The sequence below is a fragment of the Convolutriloba macropyga genome, chromosome 8 (genome assembly GCF_964194025.1).
Source record: "Convolutriloba macropyga chromosome 8, txConMacr16.3, whole genome shotgun sequence".
Classification (NCBI taxonomy): domain Eukaryota; kingdom Metazoa; phylum Xenacoelomorpha; order Acoela; family Convolutidae; genus Convolutriloba; species Convolutriloba macropyga.
In genome coordinates, this window is record NC_134475.1 from 67861680 (window position 1) to 67881933 (window position 20254).

General features: G+C 37.2%; 2 protein-coding genes across 2 annotated transcripts in view; both read right to left on the reverse strand.

The window, feature by feature from the left end:
• The window catches only part of LOC142344940 (sodium channel and clathrin linker 1-like), a 364638-nt gene that overhangs the window by 324659 nt on the left and 19725 nt on the right, over positions 1–20254 (reverse strand). The window lies entirely within an intron of this gene.
• LOC142344292 (uncharacterized) lies at positions 12547–15001 on the reverse strand. Its single transcript, XM_075395878.1, has one exon. The coding sequence runs from the start codon at positions 14368–14370 to the stop codon at positions 12805–12807; it is 1566 nt and encodes a 521-aa protein (XP_075251993.1). The 5' UTR covers positions 14371–15001; the 3' UTR covers positions 12547–12804.

A 20254-nucleotide genomic window follows, 5' to 3' on the forward strand; every position in this document is an offset into this window, starting at 1 on the left:
TCTGGGTTCCCCTGCATATTTTCTGAATTTCCTCTTTTTTCAGACAGCTTTACTGCTTCGCTGGGAAAATTGGCAGCCACTGTTTTAATTCTTTTTTGTGGAATATGCCTGCTAGTCGCAGGATATATGGCTTTCCTTACGGCCTTTCACGCATGGTAGACATTTTTAGTGTTCGTTGTTTCTTCAGTTTTTCAATATCTTCTTTAAAACTTGCCCAGTCAGCTTTGCGGAGGTTGAAAAAGTAAAGTTTTTTGTGGTGTTTTGTGTATGATGAGTTCACAGTTGATGGATAGAACTATTGATAAATTGTCCTAGCCTCATGCGTACTCCATGCGCCAGTCGATGTTCATTGCTATGCTTGGGCAGGTCGAACTGATGTCAAACTTTATTAGTTTTGTAATGGGGAAGAGAAGAATTGGCTGAAGCTTTTAGATTCGTCTATGGGTTATCCAGGCTTGTGTAGAGATATAAACCGCTAAACTTCCAGATGTTCGGGATTTTTGCGCTGTTTACAAAAAAATCTATGGTGTCAGTGAGGTATCTCAATGCAATATGGCCTAGATAATGCAGGGGGATTGGTACTATTCTATCTGGGCCTAGCGTTTCAGTTTATATTGTGTCTCTTATAGCGCCTTTCAATGTGTTACACTTAAAAATTCTGCCCTTTTTCCAGTAAGTGTATTTTTCTGTTTTTCATTTTTTGGCGTGTGCAGTGTATTGTAGGTTAAACTTGTTGGCGCATTTCCTTGGATCATGGTGAGTAGTCTTTTTAGCGTCATAGCATATGGCTCTGCTTGCAGGTAGTTCAGCGTTACTTGACGAACGTCCTTTAACTGTGTTCCAGTTAAATGTTTAGGAGAGAGTTTTGATGTCGCGTAATTTATCAACCTGTGGGTGAGATGTAGTTAGAGTTATATCATCAGCGTAAGAAGTGATGTTTATATCTTTCGGGGGCAGATGCTGCTTGCTCATGTAGATGATGAAGGGCATTGGCGATGATACACCACCTTAGATGCCCTGTTTGACTTTTCTCGACTTTGATTTTTTATTGTTAGATTTTACGAAAGAAAACCTGCCCTGTAAGTATGAAGCGACACATCATTTAGTGATATTCGGTAGTGCTGCCTCGAGTATGTATTTTATTATTTAATTGTGATCAACAGAGTCAAAAGCGGTGGTGAGGTCTAAGGCTACAAGTAGAGTCGGTTGCAGTGTTTCTTTTGATTAAGGCCTTTGTATATCGTTGGTGACAGTATTGAGAGCTGTTATTGTGGAGTGCTCATGTCTAAAGCCATGCTGATGTTGTTTTAGTTGACATTCTATAAAGTCACTTGGAAAGATTTTCTATTAGTTTTGCAATGAGAGAGAGGAGAACCATTGACCTGAAGCTTTCAGATTCGTCTATGAGTTTTCCAGGCATGTGTAGAGATATAAACCGCCCAAATTTCCAGATGTTCGTGATTTTTGCGCTGTTTACAGAAAAGTTTATGGTGTCAGTGAGGTATCTCAGTGCAATATGGCCTAGATAATGTAGGGGGATTGGTACTATTCTATCTGGGCCTAGCGTTTTACATTATTTTGTGTCTTTCATAGCGTCTTTCAATGTGTTACACTTAAAAATTCTGACCTCTATCTCCAGTTAGTGTATTTCTTTTATTTTTTTCATTTTTTTTGTGTGTGCTGGCGCATTTCCTCGGATCTTGGTGAGTAGTCTTTTTAGCGTCATAGCATATGGCTCTGCTTGCAGGTAGTTCAGCGTTACTTGACGATCGTCCTTTAACTGTGTTCCAGAGTTTAGAGCACTTACCTCTTTGAGTAAGTGTTTTCTACAATCTCAATCCATTTTTGCGCTTTTGACTTTGAACAAGTTTTATTTCATATTTTAGTTGCGTGATTCTGGGTTCCCCTGCATATTTTCTGAATTTCCTCTTTTTTCAGACAGCTTTACTGCTTCGCTGGGAAAATTGGCAGCCACTGTTTTAATTCTTTTTTGTGGAATATGCCTGCTAGTCGCAGGATATATGGCTTTCCTTACGGCCTTTCACGCATGGTAGACATTTTTAGTGTTCGTTGTTTCTTCAGTTTTTCAATATCTTTAAAACTTGCCCAGTCAGCTTTGCGGAGGTTGAAAAAGTAAAGTTTTTTGTGGTGTTTTGTGTATGATGAGTTCACAGTTGATGGATAGAACTATTGATAAATTGTCCTAGCCTCATGCGTACTCCATGCGCCAGTCGATGTTCATTGCTATGCTTGGGCAGGTCGAACTGATGTCAAACTTTATTAGTTTTGTAATGGGGAAGAGAAGAATTGGCTGAAGCTTTTAGATTCGTCTATGGGTTATCCAGGCTTGTGTAGAGATATAAACCGCTAAACTTCCAGATGTTCGGGATTTTTGCGCTGTTTACAAAAAAATCTATGGTGTCAGTGAGGTATCTCAATGCAATATGGCCTAGATAATGCAGGGGGATTGGTACTATTCTATCTGGGCCTAGCGTTTCAGTTTATATTGTGTCTCTTATAGCGCCTTTCAATGTGTTACACTTAAAAATTCTGCCCTTTTTCCAGTAAGTGTATTTTTCTGTTTTTCATTTTTTGGCGTGTGCAGTGTATTGTAGGTTAAACTTGTTGGCGCATTTCCTTGGATCATGGTGAGTAGTCTTTTTAGCGTCATAGCATATGGCTCTGCTTGCAGGTAGTTCAGCGTTACTTGACGAACGTCCTTTAACTGTGTTCCAGAGTTTAGAGCACTTACCTCTTTGAGTAAGTGTTTTCTACAATCTCAATCCATTTTTGCGCTTTTGACTTTGAACAAGTTTTATTTCATATTTTAGTTGCGTGATTCTGGGTTCCCCTGCATATTTTCTGAATTTCCTCTTTTTTCAGACAGCTTTACTGCTTCGCTGGGAAAATTGGCAGCCACTGTTTTAATTCTTTTTTGTGGAATATGCCTGCTAGTCGCAGAATATATGGCTTTCCTTACGGCCTTTCACGCATGGTAGACATTTTTAGTGTTTGTTGTTTCTTCAGTTTTTCAATATCTTTAAAACTTGCCCAGTCAGCTTTGCGGAGGTTGAAAAAGTAAAGTTTTTTGTGGTGTTTTGTGTATGATGAGTTCACAGTTGATGGATAGAACTATTGATAAATTGTCCTAGCCTCATGCGTACTCCATGAGCCAGTCGATGTTCATTGCTATGCTTGGGCAGGTCGAACTGATGTCAAACTTTATTAGTTTTGTAATGGGGGAGAGAAGAATTGGCTGAAGCTTTTAGATTCGTCTATGGGTTTTCCAGGCTTGTGTAGAGATATAAACCGCCAAACTTCCAGATGTTCGGGATTTTGGCGCTGTTTACAAAAAAATCTATGGTGTCAGTGAGGTATCTCAGTGCAATATGGCCTAGATAATGCAGGGGGATTGGTACTATTCTATCTGGGCCTAGCGTTTTAGTTTATATTGTGTCTCTTATAGCGCCTTTCAATGTGTTACACTTAAAAATTCTGCCCTTTTTCCAGTAAGTGTATTTTTCTGTTTTTCATTTTTTGGCGTGTGCAGTGTATTGTAGGTTAAACTTGTTGGCGCATTTCCTTGGATCATGGTGAGTAGTCTTTTTAGCGTCATAGCATATGGCTCTGCTTGCAGGTGGTTCAGCGTTACTTGACAAACGTCCTTTTACTGTGTTCCAGAGTTTAGAGCAGTTACCTCTTTGAGTAAGTGTTTGTACAATCTCAATCCATTTTTGCGCTTTCGACTTTGAACAAGTTTTATTTCATGTTTTAGTTGCGTGATTCTGGGTTCCCCCGCATATTTTCTGAATTTCCTCTTTTCAGACAGCTTTACTGCTTCGCTGAGAAAATTGGCAGCCACTGTTTTATTTCTTCTTTGTGGTCGCAGAATAGGTGGCTTTCCTTGCGGCCTTTCACGCATGGTAGACATTTGTTAGTCTTTGCTGAAGTTGAAAAAACTTTTTTGTGTTGTTTTGTGAGTGATGAGGTCACAGTTGATGGATAGAACTATTGGTAAATGGTCCTAGCCTGATGCGTACTCCCTGCGCCAGTCGATGTTCGTTGCTATGCTTGAGCTGGTCAAAATGATGTCGGAGGAGCGTTTACAAGAATCTGTTACTTTCGCGCTCGCATTTTCGTCGAGTACTACATGATTAGAGAGAATATTACATGATGATTTCACTTGCAATATTGCTTCCTCTTGTGTCTTCCAGTAGTTTCAGGTGACATCGTGGGCTATGAGCATTGAAATCACCGACAATAATGCAGTCATCTAACTCAAGCAGTTTACTGATTGATGTCTTTTATCCTACATTAAAGCTAGACGAAAGTGGTATGTAGGTGTTCACTAGTTTGATGTTATTACCACCTGCGGTGAGTTCTATGGCTTGGACTCCCAGATGTTTGTCAGAAATCTAAATTTAAATTTCTTGAATCAGAATTGTGTCCTTAATGATAAAATCTATTACTCCACCTTTGCCTCTTTCTTTGGGTCTATTTACTTGAATTATGCGGTAGCCAGGTGGACCTTTGAGGGTGGGTTTTTTAATCGAGGTTGGTCTCCTGCTTGGCAGCTATTTGGATGTTAATTTTCAGCATCCAGTCTATGATGTCTTGTTTTTGTTTAAGAGCATTACAATTCAGTTGAAGAATGTTGAGGTGTGAGTTGTCGTGAATGGGCAAACTTTGCAATAAATTTGCTTCCATTATCTTGCACCCGGAGCAGCGCTCACAGTCGAGATTTTGGTCCCATTGGTCAATGGACTGTAGGTTGGTGCAAATTAGGTTTAGCCATCCTCCGCGGCCGCACCAGACGCCGTATTGATTCCAGTTAATAGGGTGACAAATAGCACAAGACGTCGGGCAGGGGTCTGTCTCAATGCCGCCAAGGATGAGAAGAAGCAGGGTAAAAGTTTCACTGTAAAATCCATAATAGGGACCAGAGAGACCGGGCTTGTCTGATCCCACAGCAAAAACCCGTTTCTCGCAATCTGTGTACAGTGTGTATGGATCCTGTGAGTGGTTTCCCACTCGTTGTTCTGCCGCATATAGGCGTCCATACCTGAGAACCAATTGACTATTTATATTGAGTATTAAATTGAACTTGATTCATTGTTCTCTTTTGTTTAAAGACACATATTGAACTCCTTTTAGAAGTCATTAATTGCTCCAACCCCAATTTAGTGGGGACGGGAATTATATGCTCAACTGGTTCAGCCTATTTTGGTCGATCACTCTCTTGATGGTTACAGTCATTTCTTTGAAAATTGCCTGTAGTTATCGAGGCGTGAAATTTTTTGAACATTGGCCTGATTTATATTTCGTTCATTATTTTGCTCAGTTTTTCCTAATTTTTGCACAACTTCTTATCAATTTGGCAGCCACTGTTTTAATTCTTTTTTGTGGAATATGCCTGCTAGTCGCAGGATATATGGCTTTCCTTACGGCCTTTCACGCATGGTAGACATTTTTAGTGTTTGTTGTTTCTTCAGTTTTTCAATATCTTCTTTAAAACTTGCCCAGTCAGCTTTGCGGAGGTTGAAAAAGTAAAGTTTTTTGTGGTGTTTTGTGTATGATGAGTTCACAGTTGATGGATAGAACTATTGATAAATTGTCCTAGCCTCATGCGTACTCCATGCGCCAGTCGATGTTCATTGCTATGCTTGGGCAGGTCGAACTGATGTCAAACTTTATTAGTTTTGTAATGGGGGAGAGAAGAATTGGCTGAAGCTTTTAGATTCGTCTATGGGTTTTCCAGGCTTGTGTAGAGATATAAACCGCTAAACTTCCAGATGTTCGGGATTTTTGCGCTGTTTACAAAAAAATCTATGGTGTCAGTGAGGTATCTCAATGCAATATGGCCTAGATAATGCAGGGGGATTGGTACTATTCTATCTGGGCCTAGCGTTTCAGTTTATATTGTGTCTCTTATAGCGCCTTTCAATGTGTTACACTTAAAAATTCTGCCCTTTTTCCAGTAAGTGTATTTTTCTGTTTTTCATTTTTTGGCGTGTGCAGTGTATTGTAGGTTAAACTTGTTGGCGCATTTCCTTGGATCATGGTGAGTAGTCTTTTTAGCGTCATAGCATATGGCTCTGCTTGCAGGTAGTTCAGCGTTACTTGAAGAACGTCCTTTAACTGTGTTCCAGAGTTTAGAGCACTTACCTCTTTGAGTAAGTGTTTTCTACAATCTCAATCCATTTTTGCGCTTTTGACTTTGAACAAGTTTTATTTCATATTTTAGTTGCGTGATTCTGGGTTCCCCTGCATATTTTCTGAATTTCCTCTTTTTTCAGACAGCTTTACTGCTTCGCTGGGAAAATTGGCAGCCACTGTTTTAATTCTTTTTTGTGGAATATGCCTGCTAGTCGCAGAATATATGGCTTTCCTTACGGCCTTTCACGCATGGTAGACATTTTTAGTGTTTGTTGTTTCTTCAGTTTTTCAATATCTTTAAAACTTGCCCAGTCAGCTTTGCGGAGGTTGAAAAAGTAAAGTTTTTGTGGTGTTTTGTGTATGATGAGTTCACAGTTGATGGATAGAACTATTGATAAATTGTCCTAGCCTCATGCGTACTCCATGCGCCAGTCAATGTTCATTGCTATGCTTGGGCAGGTCGAACTGACGTCAAACTTTATTAGTTTTGTAATGTGGGAGAGAAGAATTGGCTGAAGCTTTTAGATTCGTCTATGGGTTTTCCAGGCTTGTGTAGAGATATAAACCGCCAAACTTCCAGATGTTCGGGATTTTTGCGCTGTTTACAAAAAAATCTATGGTGTCAGTGAGGTATCTCAGTGCAATATGGCCTAGATAATGCAGGGGGATTGGTACTATTCTATCTGGGCCTAGCGTTTTAGTTTATATTGTGTCTCTTATAGCGCCTTTCAATGTGTTACACTTAAAAATTCTGCCCTTTTTCCAGTAAGTGTATTTTTCTGTTTTTCATTTTTTGGCGTGTGCAGTGTATTGTAGGTTAAACTTGTTGGCGCATTTCCTTGGATCATGGTGAGTAGTCTTTTTAGCGTCATAGCATATGGCTCTGCTTGCAGGTGGTTCAGCGTTACTTGACAAACGTCCTTTTACTGTGTTCCAGAGTTTAGAGCAGTTACCTCTTTGAGTAAGTGTTTGTACAATCTCAATCCATTTTTGCGCTTTCGACTTTGAACAAGTTTTATTTCATGTTTTAGTTGCGTGATTCTGGGTTCCCCCCGCATATTTTCTGAATTTCCTCTTTTCAGACAGCTTTACTGCTTCGCTGAGAAAAGTGGCAGCCACTGTTTTATTTCTTCTTTGTGGTCGCAGAATAGGTGGCTTTCCTTGCGGCCTTTCACGCATGGTAGACATTTGTTAGTCTTTGTTGTTTCTCCAATTTTTTCAATATCTTCTTTAAACTTGACCAGTCAGCTTTGCTGAAGTTGAAAAAACTTTTTTGTGTTGTTTTGTGTGTGATGAGGTCACAGTTGATGGATAGAACTATTGGTAAATGGTCCTAGCCTGATGCGTACTCCCTGCGCCAGTCGATGTTCGTTGCTATGCTTGAGCTGGTCAAAATGATGTCGGAGGAGCGTTTACAGGAATCTGTTACTTTCGCACTCGCATTTTCGTCGAGTACTACATGATTAGAGAGAAAATTACATGATGATTTCACTTGCAATATTGCTTCCTCTTGTGTCTTCCAGTAGTTTCAGGTGACATCGTGGGCTATGAGCATTGAAATCACCGACAATAATGCAGTCATCTAACTCAAGCAGTTTACTGATTGATGTCTTTTATCCTACATTAAAGCTAGACGAAAGTGGTATGTAGGTGTTCACTAGTTTGATGTTATTACCACCTGCGGTGAGTTCTATGGCTTGGACTCCCAGATGTTTGTCAGAAATCTAAATTTAAATTTCTTGAATCAGAATTGTGTCCTTAATGATAAAATCTATTACTCCACCTTTGCCTCTTTCTTTGGGTCTATTTACTTGAATTATGCGGTAGCCAGGTGGACCTTTGAGGGTGGGTTTTTTAATCGAGGTTGGTCTCCTGCTTGGCAGCTATTTGAATGTTAATTTTCAGCATCCAGTCTATGATGTCTTGTTTTTGTTTAAGAGCATTACAATTCAGTTGAAGAATGTTGAAGTGTGAGTTGTCGTGAATGGGCAAACTTTGCAATAAATTTGCTTCCATTATCTTGCACCCGGAGCAGCGCTCACAGTCGAGATTTTGGTCCCATTGGTCAATGGACTGTAGGTTGGTGCAAATTAGGTTTAGCCATCCTCCGCGGCCGCACCAGACGCCGTATTGATTCCAGTTAATAGGGTGACAAATAGCACAAGACGTCGGGCAGGGGTCTGTCTCAATGCCGCCAAGGATGAGAAGAAGCAGGGTAAAAGTTTCACTGTAAAATCCATAATAGGGACCAGAGAGACCGGGCTTGTCTGATCCCACAGCAAAAACCCGTTTCTCGCAATCTGTGTACAGTGTGTATGGATCCTGTGAGTGGTTTCCCACTCGTTGTTCTGCCGCATATAGGCGTCCATACCTGAGAACCAATTGACTATTTATATTGAGTATTAAATTGAACTTGATTCATTGTTCTCTTTTGTTTAAAGACACATATTGAACTCCTTTTAGAAGTCATTAATTGCTCCAACCCCAATTTAGTGGGGACGGGAATTATATGCTCAACTGGTTCAGCCTATTTTGGTCGATCACTCTCTTGATGGTTACAGTCATTTCTTTGAAAATTGCCTGTAGTTATCGAGGCGTGAAATTTTTTGAACATTGGCCTGATTTATATTTCGTTCATTATTTTGCTCAGTTTTTCCTAATTTTTGCTCAACTTCTTATCAATTTTGTTGAAATCTGGCAAAAATGTTAACAAGTTTTACTAATTTTACATTTAAAGATAAAGGAAAATTTGCTGAACTGCTTGAATCCACTTTTTGGCTAAGGTTTTCGCATTTTACAAACTGAGCATTTTTTTTTCAAAATTGGCAAAAATTTGATGTTCAGCTTAATTAGACAAAATCTAACGAAGTACAGATCTAACAATTGCTGACGCAACCTTCTTTTACTCAGATGGGGGCTATTTTTATTTCTGCATCCTCAAAGTGTTCCCGAATTAAAATTTTGCCCGCATTTTGGTTTTAGTTATTTGGTTTCAAAAATTTCAATAGATTTAGGAACTTTAAACCTTTAGTTTCTTCTTTCTGTCAAACTGTTACCTCATCTGATTAAGGACAGGTCCCATCTCTTTTATAGCAAAGTACCAATTGTTTTTTTAAAGTATTATTTGATGGTATCTTGACTTCGTTACAAAGTGCTTTTTTTGAAAAATAGGTTTTGCCCGCAAATAACTTTTTGTTGTTTTATTTTGTTATTTGGCTTGTCGCCTAGTCTCAAGAGTGACAGGTCTTATCAGTCCTAAAAGGCGGAAGTATTTAATTTACTTGTGGTTTATGCTTCATACCATTTTTTAAACATAAACCAATTGTTTTCAAACAGTACGTGAATTTTCAGAAATTTCCTGTCACCACCTCATTTGGTAGACATTTGAGTCAAACTGTGAACGAGCTCTGCCCAGACAGTATGCGCGACCCCAGATTACCAAGCCTTTTTTGTTGAAATAACTGTTCAAATGACTACCTGGGTTGTGAAGGACGAAAGTGGCAGTGGAATTAAAAACTCAGCTTTATATTCACACAATCTTTTACAGTAGCTCTAACAACCTTTTGTTATTTTAGCTCTCGAGCTGTTAAAACAGGCTTCTGATTCTTGCATCACGAAAAAAATTCCTGACAGGCATTTGATATAGAAAAAAAAACAAACTAACGCCGGACGAACTGCTCTTGAATGACTGGCGAGGCAAACAATTAAGAAAGGGCATATGCTAGAGACACCTTTATGATGAAAAAATCTAAGCACTGAAAATCAAAGTGTAAAAATCAAAGTTTCGACGCTGCGACCTCCAGAATAACAGTCCTGAACAGTAACTACTAAGCGAAATGTACTGTAAACGTTGTTCTCACATAATCAGTTTTATTTCAGCATGTCGCAGCTTTTGAAAGATCGCAATTGAAATCGCTCAAAAATATCCAAAATTGTGGAAAAGACACTCAAAAAGAGAAATCGAAAGAATGTCCAAAAAGATAACGGCCAGGCAAAAAATTTGCATAGCAAAGACGCACACGTTTACAATAACATCTTAAGAACAGTGCATTCCTCTAATTAATCAACATTGCTGCAATTGCACACAAGAGCTCAAACTGTTCGAAATAGCTCCATAAAAATGATTGTTTCCAACGTAAAGTATATGGTTTTGATCACGCTTCTCATGGAAATTTCAGCAGATAAAAGTTTGGTGAATAATTTGTTTCTAGGATACTTGATGGTTTTAATTGGGATGAGAGTCCATAGTAAAAATCTGAGAATAGGCAACAAACAAGACAACTGAAGATTGATGAGAAACGAAATTAAAATAAATTGAACAATAAGAACAATTAAAAAAACTTAAGCATAAAAACTTTATTTTTCAATGCTCAAAACTTTTGGCTGCAGAAGACAGCAAAGGCATGCATTACTTCAAAGTACTGTTTAAAAGAAAAGCTTTCTTAGATTGCTTAGAACTTTTTAATCCGATCCATAAACTAGCAAAAGTGACAAATAAACAAAACAACAAATCAATTCCTGTTTAGTTAGTTATTAAAGTGCATAACATGACTATAGAACGCATGTCAATGAAGGTGTAAAACTTGTTCCAAGATGGTCTCCACGGTGCTAGGAAAATTGGCCGACAGGGCGTTTAGCCGACAAGGAAAAAATGAGAAATTTAGCCGACAGTTTTACCATAAATGGTCATAATTTTTTTTTCAATTGGTCATAAAAGTCTCATTGGTCCATAAATCAGTAGTTCGGTTGTGATAGATTCATATCAAGTCCCACGGGCCACTGAGGCATGGCCATGGCCCGCGAGGCATGGCCAGATGCGGTAAAATACGGTCCGACCACGGATAGACCTTCGTTAATTACACTAGTTGATGAAAAAATTGCGTTATATGTGTCCGCTTACGAAATAGTGTTTTAAATTGGCCAATCGCAGCTTCAGAATAAGTTTTGTTGTTCATTTTACTTAAATTGTCGGCTAAATTTCTCAATTTTTGGTTGTCGGCTAAACGCCCTGTCGGCCAATACGGCGGCCACCGGTCTCCACATTTAGAAATGATTTTGGCATTTAGAGTGTTATTAATTTTAATTTAAATTTTTAAAACCACTTTTCTAGTTTTAGATCTAATGCGCAAATGTCCAGTCCAGCAACAGTTGGAAACTGGTTTTTGTTTACTTTTAGATAATTGAACAACTTTACACTAAAGAAGACTTTACAGGCAGCATTTTATGCTATAACTCCAGATAAGATGAGCTGACACTTTTGTCGGAGGAAACATGTGTTGTTTTTCGACGATAAAATAGTTTTATTGAAACGCATTGTAAAAGAACACTAGAATAATGCGAGTGACTGAGACCTGGTTTATTTAAAAGAAGCAGTCGTGGTTTTTCTGGAAAGGTTTGCAAATGCAATTTCAAGTTTTAATGCCAGTCCCCGTTTTTCTTCATACGTATTTTACGTCGTCCTGGAAAGTTAAAGTACCATCTGGGATAACAACTAGGTATTTAACTCGCGTTTTATGTTTCACACCTTTTCAATCTTTTATTTGAGAGTAGTTTGCTATAGTTTCCAACTTTTATTTACTATAGTTTATTTGTTCGTATAGTAATATTAGATTGCTTTTTGAGCAAACTTTACTGCAGAGTAAACCGTAAGTTTTTCCATGTTTGTGCATTGCTGCCTCATTGTGGTGGTCTTTACAGAACATTAAGTTTTAGAACGTTCTTTTATAGTTTTCTTTTCTTTGCACTGATTAATACCTGACTTTGAATAAATAGAAAAAACTATTGAGAAATAAATATTAATGTTATAAAAAGATGTTCTGTGATTGATTTACTTGCAGTTAGGAGCATAAGGCAAATTCATGGCAACATTTTCCAATTTTTTTTTTGGATTTTTTGTGAATCCTTGAATTATGGTGAGATAATTTTGTTTGGATCCTTGACTGATGCTGTGACAATTACGGACAATCCTGACCAGACGTTAGAATAGAATTAGGCGAAATGTCAAATCAAAATAAATTTAGCAGTTTTTGAGAATATTTTGTTCCATCCACATATTGAGAAGAAACAAATGCCTACTTAGACTTTTCCTGCAGTCTGTAGGCTCCATTTAACGACAATATTTGTACGAATGCAAAGATTTCTCATTTTGGTTCAACATTATTGGTGTCCTATCAAATAAGAATGTGCGGACAATCTGTCACATGGAGGAATATGCTAGCCTCTTTTGTTTCCCCCATCTCGAGGTTACACAAAACAATCAGAACTCTTTCCTCCAACTGGATGTATTTTGATTGAACTTTAAAAAAAATGATAGAAACGAGTGACGGTTAAATTGATAACCTTACACCCGACAATTAAAAATAGATTCGTTTTGTTTGTCGATCTAAGATTTCAAAATGACTGCTGGATGCTATTTGAAAGAGACTATACATCTGTGGCCGCTTCTGAAATTGAGAGCTCATTACAGCCACCAAATTGATTAAAAGTAATCTGCTTCAAGTTTGAACAAATCGGCTCAACAATCTATACTGAAATGCAAAACGCAAAAATTTCATCTCTTTTGAAACGCTAATTCTTATTGTGAACTTATCTGTCTACGTTCTAATGATTTATTTAATACACAATAAAATAGGATATGACTGAATAATGTTAAAGCCATTTCTTTCGCAAAATCGAAGATCCATGATCTTCAAACTCTTTCTTTCGCACCCAAAATCTCTCCGCAGGTCCCTCCTGGCCAACCAATTTTGAAGCCGCTACCCATGAAGCGTCTGGACTTCCGTTTAGGCATCTTACATCCCATATTGATGCCTCCACTTGGGGGTTATTCGCTATCAGGGTATCCTGCAGACGCTGCGCAAGGTTTGGAATTGCACTTTGGCCACCACATAGGGCGATTGTAACCTTACTCGAATGTTCAGTTAGCAAAGCGTTGCTCTGTAATGCTTGCAAAATGACTTCGTCGATCGTTGGGTATCCTCGCTTGCCTCCATTTCGTCCATAAAAAAGCCCAGGTTGGAACAGCATTTCCGGTATCTGGATTCTTTCCACGTCCATGTCGTTCTTGATGACGTCATAGCTGGTCAGCTGTGCACTTTTCTCAGAATATGTATTGGAGGGTAAAGTGGCTTCTACACTTGACAATTCTGACTCAAAATCATCCGCAACATAACAGCAATCTTTGAGAAGCGAGTGCAAGAGTTCCGAATCTGCCTGAGGATGTAATTTGTACCCCTTTTGAGACATCAAATTAGCCAAGCATTCAATCAACTTGTTTGCTCCAAAGGGAATTTGATGAATATTCCCAAAATGGCATTTTCGTCCAAATACCGGAATGCATCTGATGGAATTGTGACCCATATCGACTAAGAGACCTGTTTGCAATCCGAAAAAGCGAACAGCCATATCAGCGTCTCGACTCAAAATCAGTTTGGGTACGTTGTACTTCTCGAATAAGATCTCGGCCGCAGTTTCAAATGTACTAGCATCGTTCGTGAACGGAAAGGACATGGCCAAATTTGACAGGAAGAAACTGCCTTTCAACACATTCTTGTAAATAAGTTTCCACATTTGCTCCAACGCGTCAAAGTTGACCACCATTCCCGTTTCGTCAATCGGATATTCGAGGTCAAAAAAAGACCTCAACTTGAAGGCCTCGTGGCCAATTTTGACGTTAGCCGGAGCCGGAGCATATGATTTGACAGCCTCTTGTGCGACTTTCGTGGTAGGAGGGGGCACAAAAACAGGGGGTAAAACTTGGGGTCGACTAACTGAGGACTTCTTTGCTACCCTCGGACTTCGATCACCAGATTGGGAATTCTTGACAGGTACAGAACCCGTCTTGTAGCCCACAACTGAAGGTACGACAGCAAGGGGTTTGTTTTCGTTGCCATAGCCACAGCGAACAACACCCGAGCCATGGTCAAGAACGAGATTTGAAACTAAGCTACGGAAATCGCCCATTATTATTATTTCCCAGCTTTTTAAGATAATGGAAAGGATTTGAGAGGAACAAAGAGAAAATAATTGAGCGGATGGCCAGTGAAAAGAATTCAACGATTGTAGAAAATGCAAATTCTTACGGTCTTTGAAAACGCAAAGCAAAAGATAACAAATTCCAGCAGAGAGCGAATGAAAAAAGGTTTGAGCGTTTGAAGCAACTAAAACATGTAGCTCATCACTGCAGTATTGGTAGCGCTGTAAACAACCAAACATTGCCAAGTAACACTTTTTTCAGTTAGATAAATAGTGTATTTGTTGCTTGTTATCACCATTTAATAAACGGCGCAATACATTTCTAATTCAGCTCAAACACAGCTAGTCGCGCTTTGAATCTACTTTTTCTCAACATGAAACGTTTAACGAGAAGTAATGAAAAACGCCTTGAGTGAACAACAAAGCCATAAGTGCAATTCAGCTCTGATCAAAATAAGCCTATTTTCTCCCAGGGACGGATAACAAAAAGAGGGAAAGCATTTAGCATAATGGAACTACAAATACCTTTCATTTTGGGAATAAATAATAAAAATGGAAGCTTAATGGAAGCAATTATGGTTTGCTTCAGATTTGTTTTTTTAACTCAAAAATATTTTCAGGTTTGCTGGGCCAAAGCGCACATTTTATCTATGACATCCTAAAATTCCCTAACAATCAATGCTTAATGATTTCTTAATTTCAACTCATTCTCAACAGTTTTAACAACAGCAGGATGGCCTTGTTGACAAACAATCTTCAAACGAGCGTTTCCTCTACCGCAACGCCAAAATTTGCCTGTCACTTTAGCTTTCATCTCAACTTTGAAATCACAGCCGAATGCGTCGAGGCATTTTTAATCGAGGAAATTTAATTGAAGAGTCAACTGCTGATTTAAGATTTGAGCGCCGTTAATTATCAATCCACCCCCCCCCCCCACTTCTCCCGTTTTTGCTTGATGGGATAAATCAAGTGCATGGAACAAAATAAAATTGATCGGAAGTTTGAATATTTGGATTGGTTCAACTTCGTCGGGGATTATTTCAAGATGGTTAAGAACTTTTGTGGAAAACTTGTAGAATTAAAAATCACTATTTGCTGTTCTTCAAAAGCGTCAGCAAAATCCATGTGACTTCATGGGCAACGTTCTTAAACACCGTAGGATTCTAAATTTTTTAAATTGTTCGTAATCAGTACTCGTTGACCTTTGTTTTTTTATGTTGCTTTCAAAAATGACTGAGAACGATTTTTACGGCATCACTCGTATAATAGATTTTGATACCTAAAGAATTTAAAAATTTCTGGAGCTACGATTCAAGAAAACTTTAATAATGAAAGTGCTGAAAATATAACATATTTACAAAAACTGAACTTCCCAAAGTGTTCTCGGATGGAAATGCAGATCCGCTTTAAAAAAATTATTGTTCCGACCCCTCTTGGGGGAGGAGGAACAATATAAACTCAACTGGATTTTTTCTGTTCAGACAATTTTGACCGATCGATATATTAATCGTAGAGAGTTGTGAGTGGTCTCAGTAAAAAGCCCGTCCAACGTAGATTATGGAATTAAAAAGATTTTTTTGAATTTCGTTTTCTAAAGTGAGTTATCGAGGTTAAAATTTTTGTGAATATTAGGCCAATTTGCGTTATTTCTATTGACATTTTCCCGAATTTTTGCCAAAAATTAAGTCCATTTTGCTAAAATATGTAAAAATTTTTAACAATAGTACTGTAGTATTGCTCACTATTTGACAATAAAGTATTGCTCACTATTTTGATTCAATTTCATTGGCTCAAGTTTAGTCTAAATATTTTAAAACTCAATCTTTGTAAGCTGCAAAGGGAGCTAATCCGACTTCAACTTCCGTTAGAGCAGTCTGGAATTAAAAATTTTGCCGTTTATTGTTAATTTTATTCTATGATTACCAAAAACAGAGCAATTATTTTTGGTCTTTTAACTAACAAATTATCTCGATCTATAGCATTCGAATTAATTGAGTCTTCCTAATGGACGAACAGTCATAGCAAGGCTGGTTCTGGTGCAATCTTGGACAGTTACAAAACAAAAATAATTCGGATTGTAGTCAGTGTTTTTTTAGAAAACTTTCGATCTTTTAATTTTAATTAAAGACAGAACAATTCAAAGCAAAGCTCAGTGTTGATAGGTATAATGTCTTCATAAGCAGTTCCAATGTCTCTAGTTTTTTTAGTCGGAAGATTTCAGTCGTTTTGACTTGAAGTATTTTTTTTAAAATAAACAATGGCTTATTGAACTTTGCCACTACTTTTCGTTTAATTTGGTCAACTTGTAGCTTAGTGTCAGCAGAGAAAGAATGCTCAAAATCTAATCTTTTTTGCGCAATAAATTATGGTGTTTGGACAAAATCTAAAGTTTTTAAAGATTTCGTTATGAATTTACTGGCTTCAACACAGGTTATTCGCAAAAAAGTAAACTAAATTTTTGTCTGAAACTGACCCTCTTTTTGTAGAAGTAAGATATTCTGAATAATTAAAGGTCTAAAACTCTGCCTTTTGATAAATAAACAAACCGATTAATTATTTCATTTTGTAGCTAACGGCTGTTATAACTTAGAAAATGATTGTTTTCGAAAAATACAAAAATATTACATTATTTTTCTGTTTTTTCTCTTTTTTGTCTGCTTATTACCGATTCCGATTAAAGAGAGCTCGCATAACACATTATTGGCGTTCGAGGAAAGCTCAATTGAACAAATTTCGAGGGGCGAAATATACCTTTACGGCTCCGACAGCGTTTTCTCGCAAATTTTAATTGAGTTTTTGTTTGTTGTATCAACTTGTTATTTTTGTAACCGCATAAAAAAGATGACAGACATATGGAGTGGTCCTATATCTTTTCTAGTGAAGTAAAGTTGTTTTGTTTGATTTCAGTTTTATCTGACTCTGTTTTGTCCTTGCTGATAAGTTTTTTATTAAAAAAATGGACAAAGTTTTGCATGTAATTACTTTTTGTTGTTGTTGTTTGGTTTTGTTGTTCGTGTTGACTTGCTTACTCATCAAAATAATGTGGCATTTTTTACTCCACTGAGTTTTCAGCGTTGGAGGCCATTTTTTTGTACAGTTTTTTTTTGGAAAATAATAGATTTTTTTAGGGGGGGGGGGTTTCTATCTGTTCCTCATTTGGTAGACATTTATGCCAAAAATGCGGAAGAGTGGGGTCGGCACTTTATTTGCGAGCGCATATTAGCGAGCCACCCTTGTTATAATTTTCTATGACAGACCACGCAAAACAAAATTATGAGTTGCCTTCATTTACGACATTAAAACAATAGATCCGCGATCTCAATTTCAAAAACCATCAGTTTTTGCATTAACTCAATATTAACTCGCGAAAATCATCTCGCTTCAAAGCAAACCGAAAAGCTGACACCGAAAGCTAAAAAGAGTGCAAGCATTGGAAAACATAGTCGGCACATTGCCAGAAAATTGCCCCGATAGCTATGTAGATACGCAGTCTCTGAAGTATAACAGACAGAAGAAAACAATTTCTTTTTGTTAATCGCTGACATCAAAAAACTCCATTGGCATCTCTCAAATAACCTTCAATTAGAATGACTCAGTCAACCTATTTTATTTTAAAAGTAGCGTCATTCCTGACAGCGAGGAAAGTCCACTAAAAGAGTGAACTAAGTCACGTGTAACCAAAACTTAATCACGCTAAGGAACAAAAAATTCGCTCCACGTAGAATGAAAAACGAAATCACTCGCGCGATCCATTAAAAATTGCATGAATGAAACAACAGCAGATTTAAAGCAATCAAGACGTCATATGTTTGCAACTAAAACTTTGACGAAGGAAAAATAAAACAGAGAAGTCCTGAATTATATTCCAAGGAATTGATTTACCTAATGACCAGCACCATCGAACAAGGACAGTCAAAAACGCACAATCCTATATGCACAAAATAGAAACACAATCCTATATGCACAAAAAATAAAAACCAGCAATAAGAACAACACTTTTTTATAAATATTAACAATTTGGTAAAGTGTATCACTTTGGGAAATAGTGGTGTTAAAGTAAGAATCAATACAGAACTACAAAACAAAATTCCAAATCACAGCATGAAAAAAATTCACAAAACAACCAACAACCAGCAGTTCCGTTAAACGAAACAAGTCTAAGAAGATCAACATCAGAAGGCAAGATTCAAAGAATCTCCGAAACCATCTCAAAAACAAATGGTATCTTAGTCAATCAAAGCGATGATTTAACAGTGAAGCCGACAAAATGACAATAAATAAGCCGCACTAGAATATCAACAATAAATTTTTGAATGATGAAGAGCAGCAGAAAAACTAAAAAAAAGGCTAGACTTCAAAAATCTATAATTTTTTCTGAGAAGAAAAAAACCACTGCTATCAAATAAGCTCAAAAATTAGATTCCTTTATTCCTGATTATCAACCAATTAAACCAGCCTTAGTCTTAATGAGACTTAGTTGTAAGACAATTAAATGAACAATAAGATGAGGCAAAAACTCGAAAATTTACTAATATTCATTTGTGTCAGCGTCATAGAAAGTACCGGCTGTGAACCGAAACAATTAATTCGATTAATTAAAACCTCATTAAAAACCGATGAAGACTGTATGTATTTAGATTGAGAGATGAGACAACCGATAGTACTATGAATGCACACAAAACTAAGAAATCCGATTTGTATTTGAAGACAAATAGGATCAAAATCATGACAGACACGAAACAAGAACTCCGAAAGTAAATACCAACGAATCAATTATGTCTCGTTAGCAAATAATCAGAAGTTATACTAAAGTGACTAATTGACAAAACAATAGAGAGCTACAAAACCGAGCAAGATTTAAAAGAAATCACTGCTCTTTGAAAACATGTTGTGACAAAGTAGTAAAATGTCACTTGAGACTATGACATAGCTTCTATTATGCCCTATTAAACAGCCAATGAATCCCGTCATTAATTCGACTTAGGAATATGGCGACAAAAAGGTATACAAAAACTGAAAACTCAGAAAAAATAAAAGATTTTATATCAGATTTTATAACAGATTTTAAAACGAAAACAAAGTATCCAAGCCAAATAAACCGTTAACTTCTCTTCGATGAATTCAAAAAATGTACATGCGATATTAGATCACATACATGAACTCTTCAAAATACTCGTTAAGACTACGAGGAAAAACAGCGAAAATACAAATCAAATAGCCGCGCGTGAAAAAAAATTCGCTTTCAAAAACCAATAATTGTTCAAATACTAATTTCTCACTCCTTTTTAAAGGTAACTTGAAGAAATATACACTTCAACTCGCTTTTTGCTCTTTTTACAACAGCGTGCCTAAAATCACTACTCTAATTGGACTTCGCGTTGACATCAAAAATTCGAAAAATTGTGAACAGATCTTTAAAACAGCGCACGAATACAATACAAGTGCTTCGGATTGTAAAAACCAAGATAAGGTAAGAAACCAAGAGAAAGCCAAGTAAACGCAAAACCAAGTAAAAACCAAGAGAAAACCGAGCAAGATTTAAAAGAAATCACTGCGCTTTGAAAACAAGTTGTGACAAAGTAAAAAAATGTCACTTCAAACTATGACATAGCTTCTATTATGCCTCATTAAACAGCCAATGAACCCTGTCATTAATTCGACTTAGGAATATGGCGACAAAAAGGTATACAAAAACTGAAAACTCAGAAAAAACTAACAGATTTTAGATCAGATTTTATAACAGATTTTAAAACGAAAACAAAAAGTCAAAGCCAAATAAACCGTTAACTGCTCTTCGATGAATTCAAAATATGTACATCCGATATTAGATCATATCCATGAACTCTTCAAAATACTCGTTAAGACTACGAGGAAAAACAGCGAAAATACAAATCAAATAGCCGCACGTGAAAAGAAATTCGCTTTCAAAAACCAATAATTGTTCAAATACTAATTTCTCACTCCTTTTTAAAGGTAACTTGAAGAAATATACACTTCCAACATACTGGCTTTTTGCTCTTTTTACAACAGCGTGCCTAAAATCACTACTCTAATTGGACTTCGCGTTGACATCAAAAATTCGAAAAATTGTGAACAGATCTTTAAAACAGCGCACGAATACAAT